The sequence below is a fragment of the Pungitius pungitius genome, chromosome 13, assembly GCF_949316345.1.
Source record: "Pungitius pungitius chromosome 13, fPunPun2.1, whole genome shotgun sequence".
NCBI lineage: Eukaryota > Metazoa > Chordata > Actinopteri > Perciformes > Gasterosteidae > Pungitius > Pungitius pungitius.
In genome coordinates this window covers 9,901,252-9,924,313 of record NC_084912.1, presented here as the reverse complement: position 1 = coordinate 9,924,313, position 23,062 = coordinate 9,901,252, and the positions used below count along the sequence as shown (strand labels likewise).

The 23,062-nt window shown below is 43.0% G+C and overlaps 1 protein-coding gene across 21 annotated transcripts in view; it reads left to right on the top strand.

Annotated features, from left to right (window-relative positions):
* The window catches only part of dst (dystonin), an 86,637-nt gene that overhangs the window by 20,397 nt on the left and 43,178 nt on the right, over positions 1 to 23,062 (top strand). For 20 of the 21 annotated variants that reach the window (XM_037465463.2, XM_037465446.2, XM_037465462.2 and 17 more), the window contains 31 exons: positions 118 to 210; positions 6,276 to 6,442; positions 6,572 to 6,684; positions 6,835 to 6,941; positions 7,018 to 7,137; positions 7,491 to 7,586; positions 7,678 to 7,805; positions 9,104 to 9,197; positions 9,303 to 9,457; positions 9,548 to 9,986; positions 10,083 to 10,211; positions 10,298 to 10,375; positions 10,484 to 10,645; positions 10,939 to 11,043; positions 11,161 to 11,256; positions 11,343 to 11,468; positions 11,570 to 11,722; positions 11,818 to 11,972; positions 12,103 to 12,229; positions 12,315 to 12,498; positions 13,098 to 13,255; positions 13,418 to 13,596; positions 13,721 to 13,859; positions 13,947 to 14,140; positions 14,230 to 14,392; positions 14,470 to 14,553; positions 14,665 to 14,772; positions 14,869 to 14,967; positions 21,068 to 21,214; positions 22,403 to 22,491; positions 22,581 to 22,677. In XM_037465463.2, coding sequence (XP_037321360.2) covers positions 118 to 210; positions 6,276 to 6,442; positions 6,572 to 6,684; positions 6,835 to 6,941; positions 7,018 to 7,137; positions 7,491 to 7,586; positions 7,678 to 7,805; positions 9,104 to 9,197; positions 9,303 to 9,457; positions 9,548 to 9,986; positions 10,083 to 10,211; positions 10,298 to 10,375; positions 10,484 to 10,645; positions 10,939 to 11,043; positions 11,161 to 11,256; positions 11,343 to 11,468; positions 11,570 to 11,722; positions 11,818 to 11,972; positions 12,103 to 12,229; positions 12,315 to 12,498; positions 13,098 to 13,255; positions 13,418 to 13,596; positions 13,721 to 13,859; positions 13,947 to 14,140; positions 14,230 to 14,392; positions 14,470 to 14,553; positions 14,665 to 14,772; positions 14,869 to 14,967; positions 21,068 to 21,214; positions 22,403 to 22,491; positions 22,581 to 22,677 — 4,284 coding nt within the window. Of the gene's footprint in view, positions 1 to 117; positions 211 to 6,275; positions 6,443 to 6,571; positions 6,685 to 6,834; positions 6,942 to 7,017; positions 7,138 to 7,490; positions 7,587 to 7,677; positions 7,806 to 8,763; positions 9,013 to 9,103; positions 9,198 to 9,302; positions 9,458 to 9,547; positions 9,987 to 10,082; positions 10,212 to 10,297; positions 10,376 to 10,483; positions 10,646 to 10,938; positions 11,044 to 11,160; positions 11,257 to 11,342; positions 11,469 to 11,569; positions 11,723 to 11,817; positions 11,973 to 12,102; positions 12,230 to 12,314; positions 12,499 to 13,097; positions 13,256 to 13,417; positions 13,597 to 13,720; positions 13,860 to 13,946; positions 14,141 to 14,229; positions 14,393 to 14,469; positions 14,554 to 14,664; positions 14,773 to 14,868; positions 14,968 to 21,067; positions 21,215 to 22,402; positions 22,492 to 22,580; positions 22,678 to 23,062 lie in introns of those variants that run through there. The other variant, XM_062566759.1, reaches the window with a different exon arrangement.

Genomic DNA, 23,062 nt, shown 5'->3' with positions numbered 1-23,062 from the left:
AAATAGACAAAACAGTCACACTAATATTCACCACTTACGTACACTAATCCAGTTGATGCAAGTGACTTTTTTTTGGAGATATTGTAAGTATGCTAATAATTTCTTTCCTGTCATCAGGTCAAACTTGTAAACATCAGGAATGATGACATCACAGACGGCAATCCAAAACTTACCCTGGGATTGATCTGGACCATAATTCTGCACTTTCAGGTCAGCGTCATCTCATGGTTTAGTCATTCGTATAGTATTACTACCCAAGATGTATTACATGGACACAGGATTAGTACTTATTTTCCATTGTATTCAATGTAATGAGGTCAAATTAATATGGACTGATATTTTAACCCTGTGTGTATGTTTACATCTTACTGGATCTTCATTTTTAAATGCAGAGGTTTTTTAATAGAGTAACCTTTTTGTTGTTGAGTCTTCTTTTGACCACAAGGTGTCAAAGCTGCGCAGCATTCAGTGTGTCATGCCGAACGTTGAGATTGTAGTCTTACTCATTAAAGGTGATAGTTATGACATATGATGTCAGTGTTTTCCAGGCTTACTGTAATATAGGTTTTATTCAGCTTGAGTTATTACTTATAAAGGTAGCGTAATATAGCTCCTGAAAGTGAAAAAAAGTTTTGCTATTCATAGGGTGTGTTGAGACACAGTTAAGTGTCAGTAATGAGTCTTATGACGATAGCTTGAACGCTGCTTTGATTTGTTATTGCTGTTAGTATTTCATGCTACGCAATCGATTATTGTACGTGCAAAAAAGTGTTGCTCATGAATATTCTCATTGGAGATACTTTGCATTTTATTGCTGGAGCGACACAAATCATGTTGAGTGGGTTAGCGTGTGTGCCAGGAGGATCCAGGTGTCTATCAAAGCTTCTGCACGAAGCCCAAAAGCATCCAGAAGCCTCCTAGGCTTTCTCCCTCTGTCTGTCTCCGCGTCCCTTAGTGATGTCGGTGCCACACACTGCATGACTGGAGCGGTTGGTGGAGGCCAGGAACAATCTATTAGTCTTTCACATTCTGTCAGGAAACATACGCATCGTTCTGACTGACGCCTTCAAGGACAATATGGGTGTTTAAGTGGTTATTGGAAATTCTGTCTGGACTCGCGGACGGGGAGCGTCGGTGAAGCTGCCAGCTGCCGTTGTCTCACGCAAGCCCAGCAGCACCGGGCCTGTTTCTTCTTGATCCACAGCGATAGCAGCACCAGAGAAATGTCTCAGTGTGCATCTCAGGCCTCATTATATAGCCACGACTGACAGCTGATTGAAATGGATGAACTTTTTTTTTTTTTTTTACATAAGTTGATTTGGGGGCCTATATTTTCATATGAATTCCTCTTTATTGGCTTACACAGAACTGTGGTGTATATTTGACCTCAAATTGCGATCTCTTAGTTGGTAATCTCGTTGTTTCAGTGTCCATCCATTGTGCGATCGTGCCTCTACAGATAAGAGGTTGATTTCATCACACGAGGCTTCTGTTACCCTCTCTACTTGAAACCTGGTGTTATGCAATGTTTATTTTAGTGCACAGACGGTGATAATGCACCGCCATGTCATGTTGTCTCGTTCTCTATGTCTGTTGGTCTTGTATGTTTGTATTGCTCTGATTGCCTCTGTCTGTTGCTCTCTACACAAGCGATTGGTCCTGATCAAACCATTTCATTCATTTACCGCCCAGAACCATCTGCGCATAGCAACTAAGAATGAATCACGAAATGTTATGAATTATTTATTTCACTGAAAGAAAACATCTACAAACATGATAGAATACTGTGGCAACACCAGTTTTGAACAGTGTGAGTCATCGGTACACTGTAGTTTGAACTGTGCCGTGTGTCAGGTGACTTTGACCTTCAGGGAAACATCCTGGTGTTTAAATAATGTAAGCTGACAATGGCACAGGGTTTTTTATGTTATTTAGCTGTGCCGATATATTTACCCTTGTTCACACTACTTAATTATCTTCATGTCATGTCATTTCAAGTACTGATAGGTTCCTCCACAGTGGACTTGTGCCCCGTCAGGCCGGGTTATGTTGTTGTAATGGTTTTATGTGGTGAATCCCTTCCTCGTTGGAGCGTTTTTCCCCCTTGTGAACTGCAGTGGTGGCGATCCGCTCAGATAATAGTGTTTGTTTAAACTGTTGGACTTAAGCCCCACCTCTGGCTCTGCCATTGTCCGTGGCTTGATTAGTAGACAGCGAAAGCACTTTGTTGTCCTGTTGGAGTTGCCCTTTGCTTCGGCTGCTCTCGATGACCTACGCTGTTATTTCAAAGGCTTTTTCTCAGCGGATGGTCTCAACTTGCTGAGTCATAATTTCTCACAGCATAATAGATGGCCATCAGCTGGCGTCCACTGGGCCATTTGCACCTTGTCCCCCCTCCACTCCTCATGACACACACAAATCCTAGGAAACATAAGAGGCAGCTGGGATCCACACATGTTTACTCTGTTGACTAAACAGACTGGTACAAAACAGGTCCCTGCACAAGTACTTTTTAAATTGCACAGCTGAAAAATGTAAGCACATGGGCTGCGTCTGTGTGTGTGTGTGTGTGTGTGTGTGCATTTACAGCGTTAGCACTGGATTAGCTAAGCCAGAGAAATGTTTCAAAGGTCAAAAAAGATTCCAGTGCCAGAGGAGTGAGTCTAGAGAGAGCGATACAGAGAGAGAGAGGGAGGGAGGGAGAGAGAGAGGCTGACCTGTTCTCAGTTGTGGGACGACAAAAGGAAAAAGTCAACACTGCCAGAGTGGAGCGAGCTTCACCGGCTCGTCGGTCACTCTTTGCCGCGTGCAAGTCGCACGGACAGGACTTTCTGTCAATGGGAAAGCAATTCTTTAGGTCAAGTGGGACTCACCGGATATTTTGCCTGAAACCACGCTGGCTGCTCACCACTGTCGATGGGTGAGAGAGCGCCTGGCTGTCAGCCATGGGAAACACCTGCGGCTGTGTCCGAGGCCCCAAAGAGGAATGCTACGTCGACCCCAAGAAAGCTCCACTGAGCCTTGGATCTAAAGAGCTTAAAGGGCGACGCTATTTTCAGAGAAAGAAGAGAAAATCGGACGCCCTTCAGCCTGCTGGATCTTCCAGGAGACCTGGAAGTGGCGATATCACAACCAAGGCCACCTGCAGCAATTCAGAGCCTCAAGATGGACCGGATGGGAAATCAGAGGAGTCCAAGGCAAGGCTTGATAAACCATCAGAGATAAAACAACCATCATCCAACCAGGGGACACTCGGTACAGCCATCCGCGTTGTTGAGGTACCAGCTTTAGTCCTCAGAAATCCCTGTAATCAGTCAAACGAGGGGTTCGCTCACAGGTTGGGAAGGTTTTCCCCAGAGCCGACAGGAGACAACAGGAGCAGGTCTGCCATAGGAAGACAGCTTGGATGTATTGACCCAACTTCCAGAGCTGAGGATGGTCTGCTCGTGAAGAAGCTGCTGCAGCGACAGTTGAGGAGGGCCGTTAGCTTCGGCGCAGTGGAGCACATGATGCGGACTCCGAGGGGTGATGACAGACCAGCGAGGGAGGAAACGTTTGCCGAGATTATATGTGGCTCTCAAGCACACAGGAGGAGGAGACGCAGAGCCTACACGAGCTCTGCCTACGTACAACATGTTGCAGGTCCCGCCAAATGTATTTCCACCCAAAACGAGGTAGACTGCATTTATTTAACAATAAAATGTAACATGAACATTGACCCAGTGACCCATTCCAATCAATCCAATGATTATAATGGGAAATATTGCTGAATTTGTGGATTTTCCTGTCCAAATACGGGGAGGCGGCAGCGACGAACGGTGCCTCCACTCGGATTGCGCAATCCCTCATAAACCCGGTTGAGCGGCTTGTGTTTTTGCTCAATTTGAGCATGTGTAATTATTGTGTCTATATGTCTATACACTGTAATGTTTATACAGTTTATCACACATCCTGTATTTCACGTATTTTAGTCTTGTTAATCTGACATAACGAGGCAGTGAATGACGCGGTAAGGGAGGCAGCTGGAGTGTGCGCCTCCCTGCCTGCTTTCTACTGCTGGAGTCAGTACCTCCGTCTCCCTGAAGGGGGCGTGTTGAGCACACGGGCTCGTTCTGCTATTGTTTTTCTTCACGTATTACGGACAGGTGGCATAGTTAGCATGTGCTAGCTAAAACCGGCAAGTAACCTTAGCGAACGTCAAGTGCACCGCAGCAGTCCTTTAAGACTGAAAACAGTCCGACCAAAAACGAGCAATAATGTCTCATAAGACAAAGAGACGGAACAAAAAGAAGATAAAGATGACTTTTACACCAGTCATAGAGATGAAGGCGAATGGACTTAACATAATTTACAAGTACAGGTAAGAGCATGCTAACACTGCTGTACACGACACAAATTAATAACCAGCCCTATTTTAATAATATTTAAAAAATATATAAAATATTTAGGCAATAATGTACGAGAGGCTGTACTTTATCGTAAATAATGGGTTAATAAGGGTGTTGTTGGCAAACCTTATTGCTTTTATGATACGGTTTTCCTGCCTTTCAGCACAACACAAGTTGTAGACACTAAACTTGTATCGCATTTCAGCAGCCTACAGAAATGGGTTGATGATTAGCAAGGAGATTGACATTCATTTTTATTTTATATTTTGATCACCGCACTGAAACAAGTACATTATGGCGCCAGTCAGTACACCCCGTGACTCACTCTCAACCAATCAGAACGCTTGATTTCATCTACCCGAATTATAAAAGAATACACGATACGGGATATGAAACATAACCAGTAGTCAATGTGCAAGTAGCCAGTTGAATAGTGGATTTATGCTACTTTGTTGAATTTGTAAATCTGACTTTGAAAGAGTCAGTGCCTCCCCAGCCAGCAACCTCACCGCACGTCACTGCATTGACCGGCTGGTGTCTAAATCATTGAAGTTATGATCTATACTGGAGTGTGAGTATAAAGCATTGCTTATTTGAGCACTTCTTGAGAACAATGCCAGTTCATCTTGATAAACTAGTTTTTTCAAGCAACGCCAATTGTTTTCACAGTATTATGGCACCTTTGCGGTTTCTTGCTCTCTGTTATTCTGCATCACAAATCAAACGTCTTGTTTTTAAACCAGGTGCTTTGCCTGCATAATTGGGCATCATTTACCTGAAACCTGCTTAATGTGTGTAGATGTAGATGTATGTACACTTTTTGTCAGAGAATAGATTTTAGACTTAGTTTCAAATCAATTGTGGACTCATAGTCAGCTGATATCCTGTTTTGATTTGTTTATTAGTGAGTTTTTTGGTTTTGTTGAATATACATCCAACAACCCTCCAACTACTCACGGCTGATTTTTGCCTCTTCTTCTTTACGTTGTACACTAATACCAGTCAGAGTTTATATGAACAGCGTATTAGAGTTATAATATCAACAGGCTCATTCACCATCCTCTGTCCGACAGCGATGTGAAATCATCCTTATAAATCATCGCAGAGGCCTTGTGGACCTTTTGGTTTATTTACAGCTAAATCGGTTCGGACTAAAATGCTAAGTTTGAACTGAAAAAACGCAGCATGAGGCTTGTGGATTAATGATGGGTCTTATTGAATATTTTTTATTCTGTTTATTCACGGGGTGCGGGCTCAGCCTGCCCACAGAAAAAGCGACTCAGCAGTTTGTGAGATTCTAATTCTTTGATATTTTTTGTTTGAGGTACTGCTACAAGATTTCTTCTTCTGCATTATTCTTTTTGTGTCTGTCTTGTCCAATCTGTAGTGTGTTGTTACTATCTCTGTCTTTCACTGTTGTTTGCATGATTAATGTCACCTGGCCGCCTACGCCCCCCCCTCCCCCACACACACCTTAAATGTGCAACAAACCAGACGAAACATTGTTAGAGGTGATCGTAATCTTCAATATAACACGTCGTAAAACCATTTGCAAATGTATGACGCAACTCTGTATCATCCTAATGAGCCAGAAATGGAAACTTTTACCTCTTTCACACTTCATTCGCACTTGATTCTAATATGAAATAGATACTTTCATCTCATAATATGAATTTCTGCACCATAACATTTGTGGGAAGCTTAAAATGTTCAGTCCTTTGCTGTGACATACATATTTTGAAGACTGTAACTTGCAGTATATTTCAAATTGTTTGTTACCACTCAGTAACGAAACATTTTTTTACGGTCAAAGGTTTGTGGGTTAAATTTGTGTCTCTGTACGAAGCCCCGGCGAATACACATTTAACATTTGCACGTTCTGCACAGATCTCAGAGATCCATGTGACGGGGGAGTCTGAGGACATGACAGCCAAGGAGAGGCTGCTGTTCTGGTCCAGGCAGATAACCGATGGCTACGTAGGCGTACGTTGTGACAACTTCACAACCTCCTGGAGGGACGGCAGGCTCTTTAATGCCATCATTCATAAATACAGGTACTGTAACACTGAAGGAAACGCAGTTCAAGTTATGGGGTCTTCGTCCACTTCCGCTGTCTCTTCTCTTTTAGTTGGTATGCTTTGTTTTTTCCTGAACTTACTGGCCTCTATGCGTCTCTATTTCAGGCCGGATCTGATTGACATGAGCTATGTGTCGACGCAGGCCAACCGATCAAATTTAGAGAATGCCTTTTGTGTTGCCGAGCGGCTGGGGGTGGCCAGACTGCTGGACCCCGAGGGTGAGATCCAAACGCATCGAAACACTCTGAAACCCCTTCACATCTTTGTGCTATAAATCACGAAGTTTGGATTTTTGGCTTGAGGGGTAATTCCTCTGAACTCAATGTCATGTGTGGAATTTGTGAACTTCTTTTCATTTCCCTCATCAGATGTAGATGTTCAGTCACCCGATGAAAAATCTGTCATCACATACGTCTCAACGCTGTACGATGCTTTCCCAAAAGTACCCGATGGAGTGGATGGAATCAATCCTAATGTGAGCCTATGACACCCGACCCAAGGGAATGTGCTGAAAAGTTCTTAATGGCTGATGATCCTTTTTCTCTGAACAGGATGTTGATATCAAATGGGTGGAGTACCAGAACATGATCAAATACCTCAGCCAGTGGATCAGACACAATGTGGGCATAATGTCAGATCGATCATTCCCAAACAACCCTGTTGAACTCAAGGTATTGAAGGCTTTAATCATTTTAGCTTTATGACTAGCTTTAGCTGTCTAATTTTAAAGATGCTTAGAACCTGGGTATGGTGTCGGTGAGGTGAAAGGAGGGTGGTCTGCTTCAAAGAACCCTCATGTAGCATCTATCTGCTGTAACTGACTCTTAAACGATGTATTGATGGATATGAGAGAGCAGCAGCGTGCATTTGCTGCAAGACATCAATAGCTTCTAACAGTAAAAGCACCTTAATGCAATTGTCTTTAGGACAAGGGGAGCATACAAACAAATCTATCTACCGGATAACATCTGATCTGATGCTCTATGGTTAACCATGTTTATTATAATCTCTGCTTTTTTTACAGGCACTTTATACACAATATCTCCAGTTTAAAGAACACGAAATCCCACTGAAAGAGAACGACAAGACAAAAATCAACAATCTCTATAGAATGCTTGAGGTATACACATTCAGAATAAATGACCATGTTAATTTCGATCACATATTATACACTGTATTGCTAAAAAGTCTGTTTGTGGCATATTTGCCAGATGTGGATCGAGTTTGGACGTATTCAGTTACCGCAGGGTCATCACCCAAACGACGTGGAGAAGGAATGGGGTAAACTTATTGTCGCTATGCTGGAAAGAGAGAAGAGTCTGAGGCCTGAAGTGGAAAGGTATGTGGAGGCACTGCACGTTTTTATACTTTTGTGTTTCCTGCATCAAACTAATGTAATTTATTGTCTTTATATAGTATTGTTGTTTACTTACAGCCACAACTCACATTCCGTAACTGGTGTTTAGAAATTACAAACGTGTGCTAATGTTTTCCAAGATGTTGTGGTAATTTGCTGCCTCTGTAAGTGAAAAGAGTTTAGATAAAGGACAAATAAGTTACATGGGTCAGCATAATATTAGCTGGGGTTGGTGGGGGCAAAGTACTACGGCATCATATTGCAAGCCCACTAATGTCTCTGCTCCTGTGAGAGTCAGTGTTTATGTCAAAGATTAATCTTAAACTAAAGTAAAAGTCCCCCAACTGAACCTTTGCACACTTCCAGGTGATTTCCATCTGGAGATTTATGAACTGTTACATATAATATATATCATGAATGATCTAGTATCCTGTTACTTTAAATTGACAGAAATATGCTAATGATTGGACTGCAAAGAGTGTCTGTTTTCTTTTCTTTCTTTTCTTTTATGGCATGTTCAGTTGACCTTTTGAACTTTTGAATTTGGTCATCATCAGTGTTTATTTCAGAGTAGTTACTATTTCTACGGAAACTCAACGCCAAGTCCAAAGACTCTGTTGACAAAAGCTTAGACAAAATTACATCTCCATTCCTGCCTTTATGATCTATAAACATGAAATATTAACAGTAATAATGTTGGGTGTGGTGCAAACTGGCAGAAATAGTTCTGACCGCAGTTTGGCAGCACTTTATGCACGCTCGGTTTTTATGAAAGAACACTGTCTCAACCTGCTATTTAATTGTAATCCCCCGAGGGCTGCACATTATTTCAGGGTAGGAGTCACTTTACATGCTCTGCACCTGGCTGTAGCACTATAAATATGAGCGGGTTGAAAGCCGCTCCGTCAGTTAGGTCTGCGAACGCTCCCAGTCAAGCGGTTGATGCTGGTTCCAGGCTGGGATCCTTGAAGAGGGATGATTGAGTGGAGAAAATGTTACTGACGCTTTGAGAGTCTAGGGGGTAGCAGCGGTAGTTTACCACGTAAAGTAAGATGGACTGTTTGAGCGGGATCTCGTCCGTGAGCAACAGTAGCTTCAACAGTTACGGCTCCGGTGACGCCATCCTCAACGAACCTCTACTAATGAACAGCTCAGTCTTTCTCAATAACAGCATTGTTTATGGATCCAGGTGAGGTTCCAGGATGCCTTGTAAATCTTCCTTTTTTGTTTCACTAAAATGATAACTGTTAACTCATAATTTAATGTTTTTCTTTTTGTAGGCTTGAGATGTTGCAACAGATTGCCAACAGGGTCCAGCGGGACTGTGTCCATGGCGAGGACAAGCTGGCACTTGCAAGAACTGCTCTGCAGTCTGTACGTTTTGTTTAATCTCTGTTTACCTTTATGCCAGTTGAAATAACACATTGTGTGCACAGTGTTTGTCTCGTGTTTTGAGTCCCTTTTCTTTACTCTGCTAAGGATGCAAAACGTCTCGAGTCTGGTATTCAGTTCCTGAATGAAGCTGAGATTGCTGGCCACCTTTCGGAGTGTGAGAATATCCTCAGGCAACAAGTGGTGGACATTCAAATTCTTCTCGATGGGAAATTTCCTTTTGCAGATCAACTTGTCCAAAGGTACAAGGTATATCCTCTCTCAAAAATAACACTGTGTTTTTTGTCTCCTACATTAAGACATCTCATATTGCTGTTCCTTTCTGAATACAGGGTGTCGAAACTCCGCGATGAACTTGTGGCCCTGAGAGCAGATAGTTCTTCTGTGTACAGCAAATGTCGCACACTGACGACAGAACAAACCAAAATGATGATCTCAGGCATCACACAAAGCCTGAACTTCTCTCAGAACATCAACCCGAGCCTGACGTCAGCCCTGACTCCCGCACTCACCCCGGGGGGGTTAGGTACCCCTGGGTCCACATTCACCTCTAGCCTTACACCGTGCCTGACCCCCGGTCTGCAGCCCTCTTCAGTCCAGAGCTACATGGGCAGTGGCGGTGGCATGGACCCAGGCGGCCTCAGGCATCTGAAAAACATGCAGATCCGCAAGCCCTTACTGAAATCCTCTCTGGCAGACTCCAACATGACAGAAGAGGAGGTCAACATGAAGTTCCTGCTGGACCTTCTGAGCTGGGTGGAAGAGATGAAGGTGAGTTGTTCCCATCAGTGTGTTTGTAATGTGCTGTCGCATTGATGGTACGCATCCAAAAGAGAAACTGAATATTGTTTTTCTGTATTATTAAAGGTGCAGCTGGATCGTTCAGAGTGGGGATCTGATTTGCCAAGTGCGGAACTGCATTTAGAAAACCACAAAAGTGTCCACAGAGCCATTGAAGAATTTCAAATGAGCCTTAAAGATGCAAAACTTAGTGAAGTAGGTGTTTTCTAGTTTACCTCTAACCAATCCTACCTAGAAACTAAATGTGAGTCTGAAATGGTGCTGCACTTATCTTTCCTCAGATTCAGATGACCATCCCCATAAAAATAACATATTCAGACAAACTGAACACGCTAGAAAACCAGTATGAAAGGCTCTTGGTAGGTGATCTGTTAAGCAGTCATCAAACATCTTTGAAGCAATACATGCTAAAACTGTGTATGCACTGTTTTGTTGTAGTCTGACAATGAATATCTGCCTCTTTTCAGAGCTGTTCACGAGAGCGACAGAGCCACCTGGAAAGCCTGCATGACTTTGTGTCACACGCAACTCAGGAGCTCATCTGGCTGAACGAGAAGGAGGAAGAGGAGGTTGCCTTTGACTGGAGCGATCGCAACAGCAACATATCCAAGAAAAGAGACTACCATGCTGTATGTTTTGTGTTGTTTCAATGTTGTAATTAACTGTAAATAAATCTGTGAAATGTTCCATGCAGACAGAATAACAAGGTCTTGTTCACACAGATATTTTTGGGTGTTCCCGTTTGGCTATGTTGCAGCTGCATCCATTTAAAAAAAAGACTAATCTCCTTGAAGGGATTGTGGCCTAAATGATTAACTTTATACTCAGCTGTGTGATAAAGGACATTGGATTGTGTGAGAGGATAGATTGACTGGGTCCTTTCCATTACTGGAGGCCTGAGATTCTTAATCTCTTTACACAGGATCTGATGAGAGAGCTGGACGAAAAGGAAGAAGTGATCAAGTCCGTGCAGAACAAGGCAGAGCGCCTGATGCTCAAGAACCACCCAGCCAGGCTCACTATTGAAGTAAGCGCTGTTTTCTCCCTGAATACTCAGCTACAGGGTCAATATGACAGAAGACTCCACTTTAAATCTTGCATTTTCTCAGCTATAGTAACTGGATTTCATGTGGTTCTCCCCCAGGCGTATAGGGCCGCCATGCAGACACAGTGGAGCTGGATTTTACAGCTGTGCTCATGCGTAGAACAGCATCTCAAAGAGAATGCTGTTTATTTTGAGGTGAGTTGCTGCCGGTTTTAACAGTCGTTGCAGCAAAATGCATTTGTTGGTCACATCTAACTTGTTACTCTTCTTCCCTTCTGCAGTTTTTCCGGGATGCCAAAGAGTCCTTGGATTACCTCCAGAGCCTTCAAGATGCCATTCAAAGAAAGTACAGCTGTGATCGCTCAAGCAGCTTACACCGACTGGAGGATCTCCTTCAGGAGTCCATGGTAAACTGACTGAAAGAGATGTGAAGTGAGAGTTTGTGTGGAGTTAGTTGCAAATCGAAATGAAAATAAACGTCAATTTTTGTTATCTGGTGTGTCTCTAGGATGAGAAAGAGCAGCTTCTTCAGTACCGCAGCACCGTGGCTGGGTTAGTGGGCAGTGCCAAGAACATAGTGCAGCTCAGGCCCAGAAACCCTGAAAGCCCAGTGAGATCCTCCATCCCTGTCAGAGCCATCTGTGACTATCGTCAGATAGAGGTACGCAGGCTTCTCGCCGTCAAATCACTGCGTCGTTCGTCTGAGTTCTTTTGCAGATTTATAGTGAACCAACACTTCAACACGACTGTTTTCAGATCACCATTTACAAAGAGGACGAGTGCGTACTGGCCAGCAACTCTCACCGGGCCAAGTGGAAAGTCATCAACCCAGCAGGCAATGAGGCCATGGTGCCCTCTGTTTGTTTCACTGTGCCTCCACCCAACAAAGAGGCTGTTGACATGGCTACAAGGTGAGATGCTAAGATGGAAGGCTTGATTTTGTCCTCCTTACTTCAAAGTAAAACTTATTGTTCAGTTCAAAGCTGTGGTTACCTGCTTCTGGTGGAATACACTTTTTCTACCTCTTGCTTTTCCCTGCAGAACGGAACAGTTATTCCAGAATGTCCTGGCACTGTGGCACCATTCCCACATCAACATGAAGAGCGTGGTGTCTTGGCACTACCTGGTGGCTGACATACGTGCCATCCGCAACTGGAATGTGGCTTCAGTATGTTTGAATTATGACACTTTCCCGTTTAGACTCCGATCCTAGCGCATGTTTTTGTTATTCACGCTTTTATTTCTCTATTCAGATAAAGACCATGTTACAAGGTGAGCATCAACAGGTCTTGAGAAACCTGCAGTCCCACTGCGAGGAGTTTCTCGAAGCCAGTGAGGAGTCCGAGGTATTCACAGTGGCCGACTGTGCCCAGCTAGAGAGAGACGTCGCAGCCTGCAAAGAGTACTATGAGGAATTACTCAGATCTGCAGAAAGAGGCGAGAATCCCATTTTCCCCTCTGCTGTCTCTGCTGCATGTTGAACTAATCACACAAGGGAAACCCATGGTTCTTTAAGCAATTCAAGCTTTAAGTTGACGCCTTCTGGATTTATGTTTATGAGTTTGGTTGGTTTAGCTGTGACCAAGATGCAAACACTGGAATGAAGTCAATGCACAGTTATGTTTTTTAAATACATACATAATACAGACTACTAACCGGAACAAACAGAAAAAATGAACAAAGGCAATTAAGTGAATGCCCCCTCTACTTTCATAGAACACGTTCTCATCTTATAAAAGATATAGGTTGATATTTTCATCCTATCCTCCTTCATCGTGATTTGGTTTCATCATACAGGCTCTACTCAGTCTTGTGCTGTGATAGTGATGCCACCTAGAGGGGCTTTTGTTTGTTAGGTTTGTTATGTTTAGGTTAAACATTCACCCTATAAAATAGAATTTTTACTTTTAGTAAATGTTTTTGTTGGCTTCTTTTAGTTTTTCAAAAAGTCAAATATACATTTCTTATCACAGTTTAAAGCTATATTTATTCTTTTGTGTAATTAATCTTGCACGTTGTATTTTTCTGGCATACAGAGGAACAGGAGGAGTCGGTATATAATCATTACATCTCAGAGATACGCAACTTCCGAATGCATCTTGAGGCCTATGAAGAACACCTTATCAGGCAACTTCGCACACCGCTGGAGAGAGACGACCTGGAGCAGAGTCTGAATTGCATCACAGAACACGAGGTACACGTCTGGGTACCAATAATCATTTCACATATTCAAGAACTTGCCTGTCTTATTTTATTAGTTGCATTATAATTAGTTAATTCATGGTCATCTTATAATGTCCATAACATCTTACCGTTCTTTTGAGTTCATCCTCATATTCTTTGTGCCACTCTGCAGAAGAAGTCAGCAGAGCTGAATAAACTGAAGGAGGACCTTGACGTTATGAAAGAGAAGTGTGAGCTGTTCCTCCAACAGGCTGCAGGTTCTCCTTCAGTACCAAAACTCTCCTCTGAACTCACCGTCCTCATCCAGAGCATGAGCCAAGTGTACTCCATGTCTTCCATTTACATGGACAAGTAAGAAACTCCCTGCATTGTCTAGCAGTAATCAAGGCTGCATTTAGATGTTTTTTTTCTTTTACAAATTAGGTATTTGCATGGAATTACTTGAATTGAAGAGATGTTTCCTTTTGTGTTGCAGACTGAAAACAGTGAGCCTAGTGGTGAAGCACAGCCAGAGTGCAGAGGCGCTAGTGAAGGCTTATGAATCCAAACTCTATGAGGAAGACGCTATGAACTCTGACGTCAGGTCCATTGAGGCCGTCATTTCAACACTTAAGGTAAATACACTGTGTTGCATCGCAACAACATTGGCAGCATTTAAAAAATATATCATTTTGAGCAACAGTCGTTCCTTCTGGTCACAGCAATGGCGGACAGAGATTGACGAGAAGCAGGAGGTTTTCCATGACATGGAGGATGGGCTGCACAGAGCACGGGTGGTCGGTGACCGCATGTTTAGGGCACATAACGAGCGTGACTTTGATCTGGACTGGCACAAAGAGAAAGCTGATCAGCTGAGTGAGAGATGGCAGAACATTCACTCCCAGATTGATGGCAGGTTAGAGAGGCTTTATCTCCTCAGGAAATGATAATATATCCCATTTGTGCAAGCAGTACAAGTGTTACTTATTAACCTTTCATTTTCAGGCTTAGGGACCTGGACGGCATCAGCAAATCTCTGAAACACTACAGAGAGTCCTACTGTAGCCTCGATCAATGGGTTAGAGAAATGGAAGCAGCACAGATAAAGGCCCAAGAAAACAAACCTGACGACAGCAAGGCCCTGTCTGAGCTGTTAAACAAACAGAAGGTAGGACATGAACTTACTTCTCCACAATCCGATAAAGGCATTTACAGATGTGTATATTTAATTGTTTGTTTTTTCAGGTTCTTGTTGGTGAAATTGAAAAAAAGCAGAGCAGAATTGATGAGTGTCAGAAGTTCTCAGAGCAGTACTCATCTGCCATTAAGGTAAACTTATTTACCTTAAATGTTCTCATGGCTTCTCTGGTATACAGATATACTGATATACTCTCATTCTAGCTTTGTTATAGCTAAACTTTGACATGAACTTCCATGCAGGATTATGAACTTCAGCTGATGACCTTCAGAGCGATGGTTGACTCCCAGCACAAGTCCCCTCTCAAGAAACGTAGGATGCAGAGTTCTTCTGATGCCATTCAGCAGGAGGTAAACCTATTATTTAACTTTGGTAAATAAGAAAAGGTTTTTTTCTATTTAGAGTAAATGTTAATGACGATGCATGTTTCCCTTAAATTTGCACAGTTTATGGATCTTCGAACCCGCTACACTGCTCTTGTAACTCTCATGACACAGTATGTGAAGTTTGCCAGTGAAACATTGAAGAGAACTGAAGACGAAGAGGTAAGACCTCCGTCCTTCCCTTTCTTTCCTTCCTACATTTAAAGTAGCGTCTGCTGGACAATCTAAACCTCGCTCAGACCAGCTTTACCTTCTTATCTTTGCATGATTGACAGGTTGTATCATCACATTGTATTTTCCTGCCTCACTAAGAAGTATTGAATGATACAATTATGTTGCAAGCTATATCCCTTGAGGGGTGTTTATATGATCAGCTGATCACGAGTGAAGACATTTGCTTCAACCTGCGAAAGAAGCAAAGGAAAAGTGTGAATGCGGTGCATGTCTGCATGTAGGGTAACTTCTTATTGCTGGTGACGCCTACTTGCAGGGAGGAGAGAGCTTTTTTATTTTCTGAACCAAATCCTCTTATATGGCCTTTCTGTGGGAAAATAAAGTCTCTCTAGGAGTTTGTGTAGTATTAATTCTAACAAAGGTACAGAGATCAAAGCAGTGACATGTGCTGTAAAAATATGCTTATATAAATCTAACTTAATCTAACTTTAATTGGTCTTTAACCCTCCAAATATTTTTGCTAACTAATAAGTCCCACTGTCTTAAAAGTTGCAAATTCCTGGAGAGATGGGTTTTCATGCCTCTGGTAAGAAGTCAAATATTCGTGCAATTTAAGATACAATTTCTAATTAAATGTGAAAAAGTGGATGAATTATTGTTTTGTATTATAGAGCAGGGAGGCTTTTGAGAGAGCAGAGAAAACAAAAAGGAAAGAGAACATGGAGGTCCAAAAAGCTGCAGGGGAAATAGAGAATAGTCGACTTAAGCAACGGCTCCAGGAACAGGAGGCTTTGCTCCTTGAAAGACAAGCACAGCTGGACAAGTTGGAAGGAGAAGTAGAGACTCAACAGAAGACAATCAAAGATCTAACTTTTCAGAAATCACAGCTGGAAAATGACATTATTCTGTATTGCACAAAGCTAGAAATAGCGGTAAAAGACAAAGCTGCCAGTGAGCAGGCATTAGGTCTAACAAAACAGTTAATTAAGCAGTCAGAGGCCAGGCTGTCTTTGGCTGAGAAGAAACTAGAAGACCTCTTAAAAACTACCAATGGCCACGATCTTAAAAGACACGAAATCCAGAGAGAAATTAATGTAGAGGAAGGTACGTATGAACAGGTGCAAAGTCAAGTCCAAGTTAAAGAAAGTGGTAAAGCTCTGCAGACTTTGTCTTCTGACAGCCAGTCGATAGCCATCAGTGACCTTAGATCATCTACAGTTATAGAAAATCAAAGCATCATGACCATAGTCCTGCAGCAGAAACAGGAGGAACTAGTCATCATCCACAAAAGAGCAGACATAGCTGAGGAGGAGGCCCGACGTTATAAAAAACTGTTGGATGCCAGCAACACCAGGCTGGAGGAACTTCAGATGGACATGGAATCTGCAAGGATCAACACGAGAAAGCAATCAGAGGATTTCCATCAGGAAGCACTACACATGAAGAAATCCATCAACGAACTTCAGGAGGAAATCAGATCTCTTCAAAGAGCAAAGTCCTCGTTGGAACAGAACATCTTCTTCCAAAGCACTGAAATCGAGGGCCTTAAGGAGCAGTTGAAGATCAGCCAGGGAGAACTGCAAAAGAAAGGCTCCATGGAGCAAGACAATATTTTCAAGATTAACATTTTAGAAGAAGAGGTCTCTTCCAAGCAGGCAGTGTTTGATCATCTCAAGTTAAAATATAACGAGTTGACAAAAACCAATGCCTCATCTGACAGTGAGATTCGAGGTCTTAAGATCCAAATAGAGTCGCTTGAAAAAGAGAGAGTACTTTCTGAAGAAAAGATTAAGTTGTTGAAGAGCGAGATAGAGAGGTGGAAACATCAGGTTCAAACAGCTAACGAACAAAACAACGTATTTAAGAGAACTGAGCAGGCGTCACAGCTGAAATATAAAAACCTTGAAGCCGAACTTTCAAGAAAGGAATTAGTTGCTTCTCAATTGCAGAAAATGGTAGATGAGCTGAACCAGTTTAATTTGGAAATGGAAAATAATCTGAAGAACACAACGGCTAAACTTGATCAGGTGACAATGGAAATTAGCAGCAAGGATCAGCAAATTAAAATCTTCAAGTCTCAAGTCGAAAGCACCAAATCACAAATTAGAATAATTGAGGAGGAACTAAAAAATACGACTCAGACATCACACAAGCTTCAAATTAAACTGCAGGATTATAGTGAAGAGGGGAAGAACAAGAATGAACTGCAGCAGAAAATCCATGTACTTCATTCAAAAATTGACAATTATGAAAAAGAAATAGCAATTTTGAAATCAGAGCTGAAGGCAGTCTCTGCTGATAATAATTCTGCAAACCAAAAGATCCGCATGCAAAATGCTGAATTGAATGATTTGACCACGATCTTAAAGAAAAGAAATGCAGAATTGCAAAACGAATCTGCTGAAAGTCAACGACATCTCAACAAAGTCAAGTCCTTAGAAGATGAGCTTTTCAAAAATAAGCTCAGTGTTAAAGGATTAACAGGCAGCTCAGAGACAATGACAGAGAACCTAAAGGAGGAAATGTATGTTCTACAGAACGACAAGAGAGCAGCAGAGAGGAATGTAGAGAACTTAAATGTTAAACTCTTAGAGCTCAGCTCTTCCCTACAAAGAACTAAAGATGAATTGAAGAAAGAGACCAGAGAGGGAATAGTCAAAGAAACAAAGTTATTGCAGATGGAGACTGAGCTTCAGCAAAATAAAGTAACAATGAAAGAATTAATGTTGAGTTCTGAAAAATCTCAATCAAATGTACAACACGAGAATTCAATCCTCAAGAGGGAGAAGGCTGAGGCCCTGGAGAAAAGCATCTCCTTGGGATCTGAAATTAGAAGGCTGAAAGAAAACTTGCATAGCACCCAAAAAGAAGCAGAGCAAACGCAAAAAGAAAACGCCGTCCTTCGGCTGAGGTCCCAGCAGATGGAAGAACAACTTGAAAAGTGCAAGAGCATGCTTGAAGAGTTGAAAAGTAAACTAAAACTCCAGAAAGAGGGCTATGAGAGGCAGCTGTTGCTAGTGCACACTGAAATACAGAACCACCTCATCTTACTCCAATCTGAAATATTAAGTGAAAGTGGGATGTCGCAACAGCAATCAAATAGGGAGGAACTTTTAGAGATGCTAAACCGCTATTTTAATCCAGACTTGAAACAGATGAATTTGTTGCATCAAACGCATGTGGAAACAAAGCATCTGCAGATCCAAATGAACCAACTGCAGCAAGTAAATACAAAGCTGGAACAAGACCTCTCAATGGCAGTCGCCCAACGCGAGCAGCACAGACTTACACTCGCTTCTCAAAGCAAAGAGCAGTCAAGTGATACAGACCAGCTGACAGATAGTGAGTGGACACTGACACTGAAGGAAAATGAAGCAAAATCCCTGCGGGAACAAATGGATTTCTACGTCGAACAAGTGAAACATCTTCAGGAAAAGCTTTTGACGCTGGAGGTCCGGATGAAGACTGAAAACCAGAAGAGGAACAAATGGGAAGTGATTGAAACCAGCCGTGACCACGTGAAAGAACACCAAACGGCTTTGATGAAGACAGAACATCCCGCGAGGCAGCAGGTGGCGCCCTCGCACGAAAGTGCAGAGTACGACCTGCAGCACCAGACTCTAAAGATGAAAGTCTCCTCAGAGGTATGGATGAAGTTAGTTCAGCATTCCAGTATAATATTTAGAAGAAATACAGCATATTTAAAGATAATACAGTTTTACATTTTCTTTCCAATTTTAGTCATTTCTACCTGAACTCTAGTCCACTGTAACTTAAAAGTACTTTTACTGTCACATCTACAGATGGCAACAATGGAGAAAGAAAATATATATAGCCAAAGCCTTCAGGATGGCCCATCAAAGAAAACAGAAAATTGCTCTCATTGTCAGAGTCTGACTCATCTTCAAAAAGATGTGCAAATGAGCCAAATTATATCCGATGAGTCGATGTCTGTGACAACGCATGGATACGCGGCTCTGTGTGGACTGAGACACCAAACACAGCACATGACTAAGACGACGACCCATCGAATCAGAGAAACATGTGGAGACGCGTCTGACGACGAGGGAAAACGGAGCGGCACCTGTTCGACCTCCCGAAAGCTCACGGAAATAAAAGGCAGCACGAGTGTTCAAAACGCAACCAAGTTGGGGTTCACGGACGAAGAGGTTGCACGTAGGCTTGAGGCGGGAGACGCGCAAACATCTCTCGCCCACTTAGCCGGCAAACCGACTACTATTGCCGGAGTTTATGTGGAATCAAGCAAGAAAAAGATCTCTTTCCTAGAGGCTGCCGAGAAGGGCTTCTTAGCCAACACGTATGCTCTCGACTTCCTGGAGGCTCAGGCTGCAACAGGAAGCCTGACCGATCTGACCACGGGGCGAACGCACTCGGTGGCCGAGGCTCTGGAGAGAGGCATCGTTGACACGGGCCTGAAAGATCGACTGATGGAGGCCGAGAAAGCTGTCAGCGGCTACGTCCACGCTGGCAAAAAGCTCTCTGTGTTCCAGGCCATGGAGGAGAGGATTCTGGATAGATACAAAGGCAAGAAGATCCTCGAGGTCCAGGTGGCCGCCGGAGGGCTGGTCGACCCGGAGACCGGCGCCCGCGTGCCGCCCGGCGCTGCCGTCGCTCACGGGCTTTTGAACGAGGAGACCCTTCGGGGTCTGTGCGATCCGATCAGCAACCCCAAAGGTTTCCACAACCCCGACACGGGACACAAAGCATACTACTCTGAGATACTGAAGATGTGCCTCTACGACATCGACGGCGGCGCGCTTCTCTTCCCGTTTGGCGAGGAGCGTCTGACGAGCGCCTCCCCCGCACGCTCTCACCGAGTGTCCGTGGTGGGCAGCAGCTGTGGCATCCAGATGTCAGCTCACGAAGCGTTCAAGGGAGGACACATTAGCAGGAGCACGTACCTGTTCCTGTCGCAGCAGGAGAGCGAATGGCGGGAAAAGTCTTTGGCCGGCGCCGGCGGACGCAAACTTCACATCCTCACGGATGTCAAAGGCGGCCGTCGACTTTGCCTGGAGTCCGCTCTGAGTCAGAGGTTTCTGGAAGCGCCCGAGTTGGAGAGCTACCGCAGCGGTCTCCTGAGCGCGAACGAGATTGCGGACATCATATTTTCGAGGATGGTGGTCGTGGAGGACGTCCACAGCCCCATCGCTGGCCTCTGGGACGTCGCTCGGAGGAGCCGGCTTTCCGTTTTCCAGGGTTTTCAACAGGGCCTGACCGATAGAGCCACCGCCTCCAGGCTGTTGGAGGCACAGGCCTGCACCGGGGGCATTTGTGACCCCTCTTCAGGGGAGAAGGTTACTCTCTCGGAGGCTCTGGAAAGAGGCCTTTTAGACGAGTCGTTGAATCAGCAGCTGCAGCAGTTTGAGCAGGCATTTGAGGGCATCGTCCACCCCAAGACCTCAAGGACTGTGTCCATCACTCAGGCCATTCAGGAGAATCTCCTCCCCAAGGACGCCGGTTTTCGCTGTATTGAATTCCAGCTGCTGACCGGAGGGTTGATAAACCCCGGCACTCACGACAGAGTCTCCCTCGAGGAGTTCGTCCAGAGCGGCCTCGTCGACAAAGCTACTGCCGCTGGTCTCAGGGAAGAGAAGTTTCAGACCAAAAGCCTCACCTGTCCAAAGACCAAGAGGAGAATCACATTCAGGGAGGCGCTCGAAAGAAGTGTGTACGACTGCCACACAGGGTTGAGGTTACTGGAGGCCACAAAGGTTCATGGTTTTGGGGCTAAAACAATGTTTCACTATGCTCAGGCGTATAACTAATACACATTTGTAAAGTGCGGCCCGATCAACTGCATTAAAACCTGTAGTATTTTCTTTGGTTGCGTGTTTAAATGTGAAGTTACTTTGACTTCACCGGATGTCTTTTTTGGGGGGTGTCATATGTAAATATTTGATTCACGGGGTAATGTAACTGTCAATGGTTGTTGGGCTTTTGTATTTTACTCTGGTTATACATTTAATTTCAGCAGCCCCCCCCCCCCTACACACACACACACCTTTGTTTTTGCCTTTTTAAGAAAAAGTTAATAATCGTGACAAAAACCCATCTGTTTTAATTATAGAGATCTGTTGATGAGGAGAAGAGAGAGCACGGGGATAAGGTTAGCAAACTGTTGCACTGGATGTCCAATGTGAAGCAGAGCCCAAGCAATGACAGGAATGCTCTGAAAGATAGCAATGCCAACACAGATGCCTCTAATAAGCCCCAGGTAAATGATGTGTACTGATTTTGGTGTTTTCTGGTGTGTCCTGTTTTAACATGAGGTTTTTCCTACAGAGTATTTTCCTAATCAAAATGAAATCACAGCCTTTCTGCTGCCACAGTGTATGATTTCTAATAAAAAAACACACTGCTTAATTTCTGATTCATGGAATCCATATATTTCCCTCTATAGGCAGTGAGTGTAATTACCGTGTCATATATCCTGTACAGAGAAGAATGATTTATATTATGGATTTCATGATATATCTTATTATTTCAATCACCCCCAACTGATTCAATAACACCAAAAGTTGCACAAGCACTCACATTCCACAACAAACGCACTGACTAATAAATGAAATCCAGCAAGATAGACATTACATTACTTTTAGTCCAAAGCTGACCTTATTCAAGATACATTTTAGTTTTATCACCATGGCATTGTGGATGATGCTTAGAGGCAGATTCATTTTCTTTAAGATTTTTTCTGATGGTTTGGCAGAATTCATTCTTTTCAGTGTGTATAGAATAGAAAAACCTAAACATGCAGAGTAGTTTAGACTACCATTACTCATGTTCTATAATTAGTAAAATATATGTTTTAAAAAGTTGACTTTTTGCTAAAAGCTGCTTTTCATCCACGTTCAGATCAACAAATGATGCAGTTGAGAAAACACACCATCCAGTTAATCCAGACTGTTTGCTCTGTTCATTCCATATCCTGGACGAGAATAAGAGCAAATAAATACTTTATTGTTGTTATCAAATACACGTATTTAAAAAAAATGTATATACATTTCCAGTTATAATATTCAAATATGAATAATGACAGGTTTGGTCTTACTTATTTGGGGTTTTTCTTTTCAAATGATGAAACCATCATATATTCTGTCCCTCCATGTAAGTTAGAAAAAAAAATAATGCACAAATCAAGCAAATACAAAAACATCCCAGTCCCTGGAAAGCAACGCTTTTGTTATAAACCAAATCTAATATATTTTAAATGAATAATTCAACTGAAAAATGTAAATCCGTCAAAACACTTCTGGTGTGTGAGTCTTTGTGGGCCTTTTTTCCCTCTTTACTTAAATGATATCCTGCAGTACAGTATTGTTTGAAGTGTAGTCCTCTAAATATAAAGAAGAGTAGTTTCCCTGCTTATAAAGTATTAATATGTCCCTGTTTGATGTTCTAGGTGTCAGTTGAAGAAAAGGTCACTAAGAAGGAACAAATCGCTGAAGCCCTGAGAGCCACACAAATGATGCTGAACAAACACAGCGACAAGTACGTTTAGCTACTGTGACCAACAGGCACAAGGCTTAATCTGCTGTTTAAAGTCCGTCAGCATCCTTCTTTGCTTTTTGTTTTTACAGAATGACAGAGGAGGAGAGAGAAAAGGCCCAGGAGCAGCTGAAGGCGCTCAATGAGGCCTACAATGAACTCTCCGATCAGACAACTTCTGCAGAAGAGGTTTGGGAACTTGTTGGTTTCTGCTTTGGTTTGCAATTTGTGTCTCATTTTGTGTTCCAAGGCAGCGTCACCTGATGTTCAGCTGCATGACTAACGTTTTTCCTCTTCTCCTTAGTATAGCGTGAGCAGTCTTTTTGCATCTCTCTTTTTATTCTATTAAAATGGGTCAGAATCAATATTTATGCTTTCCCAGAAAATCTGAGTATGCTGTAAACATGCGTCAATTGTGCCCGGCTTTGGTCTGAAAATGCCAGCATTGTTAACGTGCTTGATTTCCACAGGATAACAGATATGACACATAACCCCTCACCTACAGTATGTGATGTGATTAACAACCCTGTTTCTGCAAGATGCTGTGTACTTTATTCCTAGATGCATGATAGCT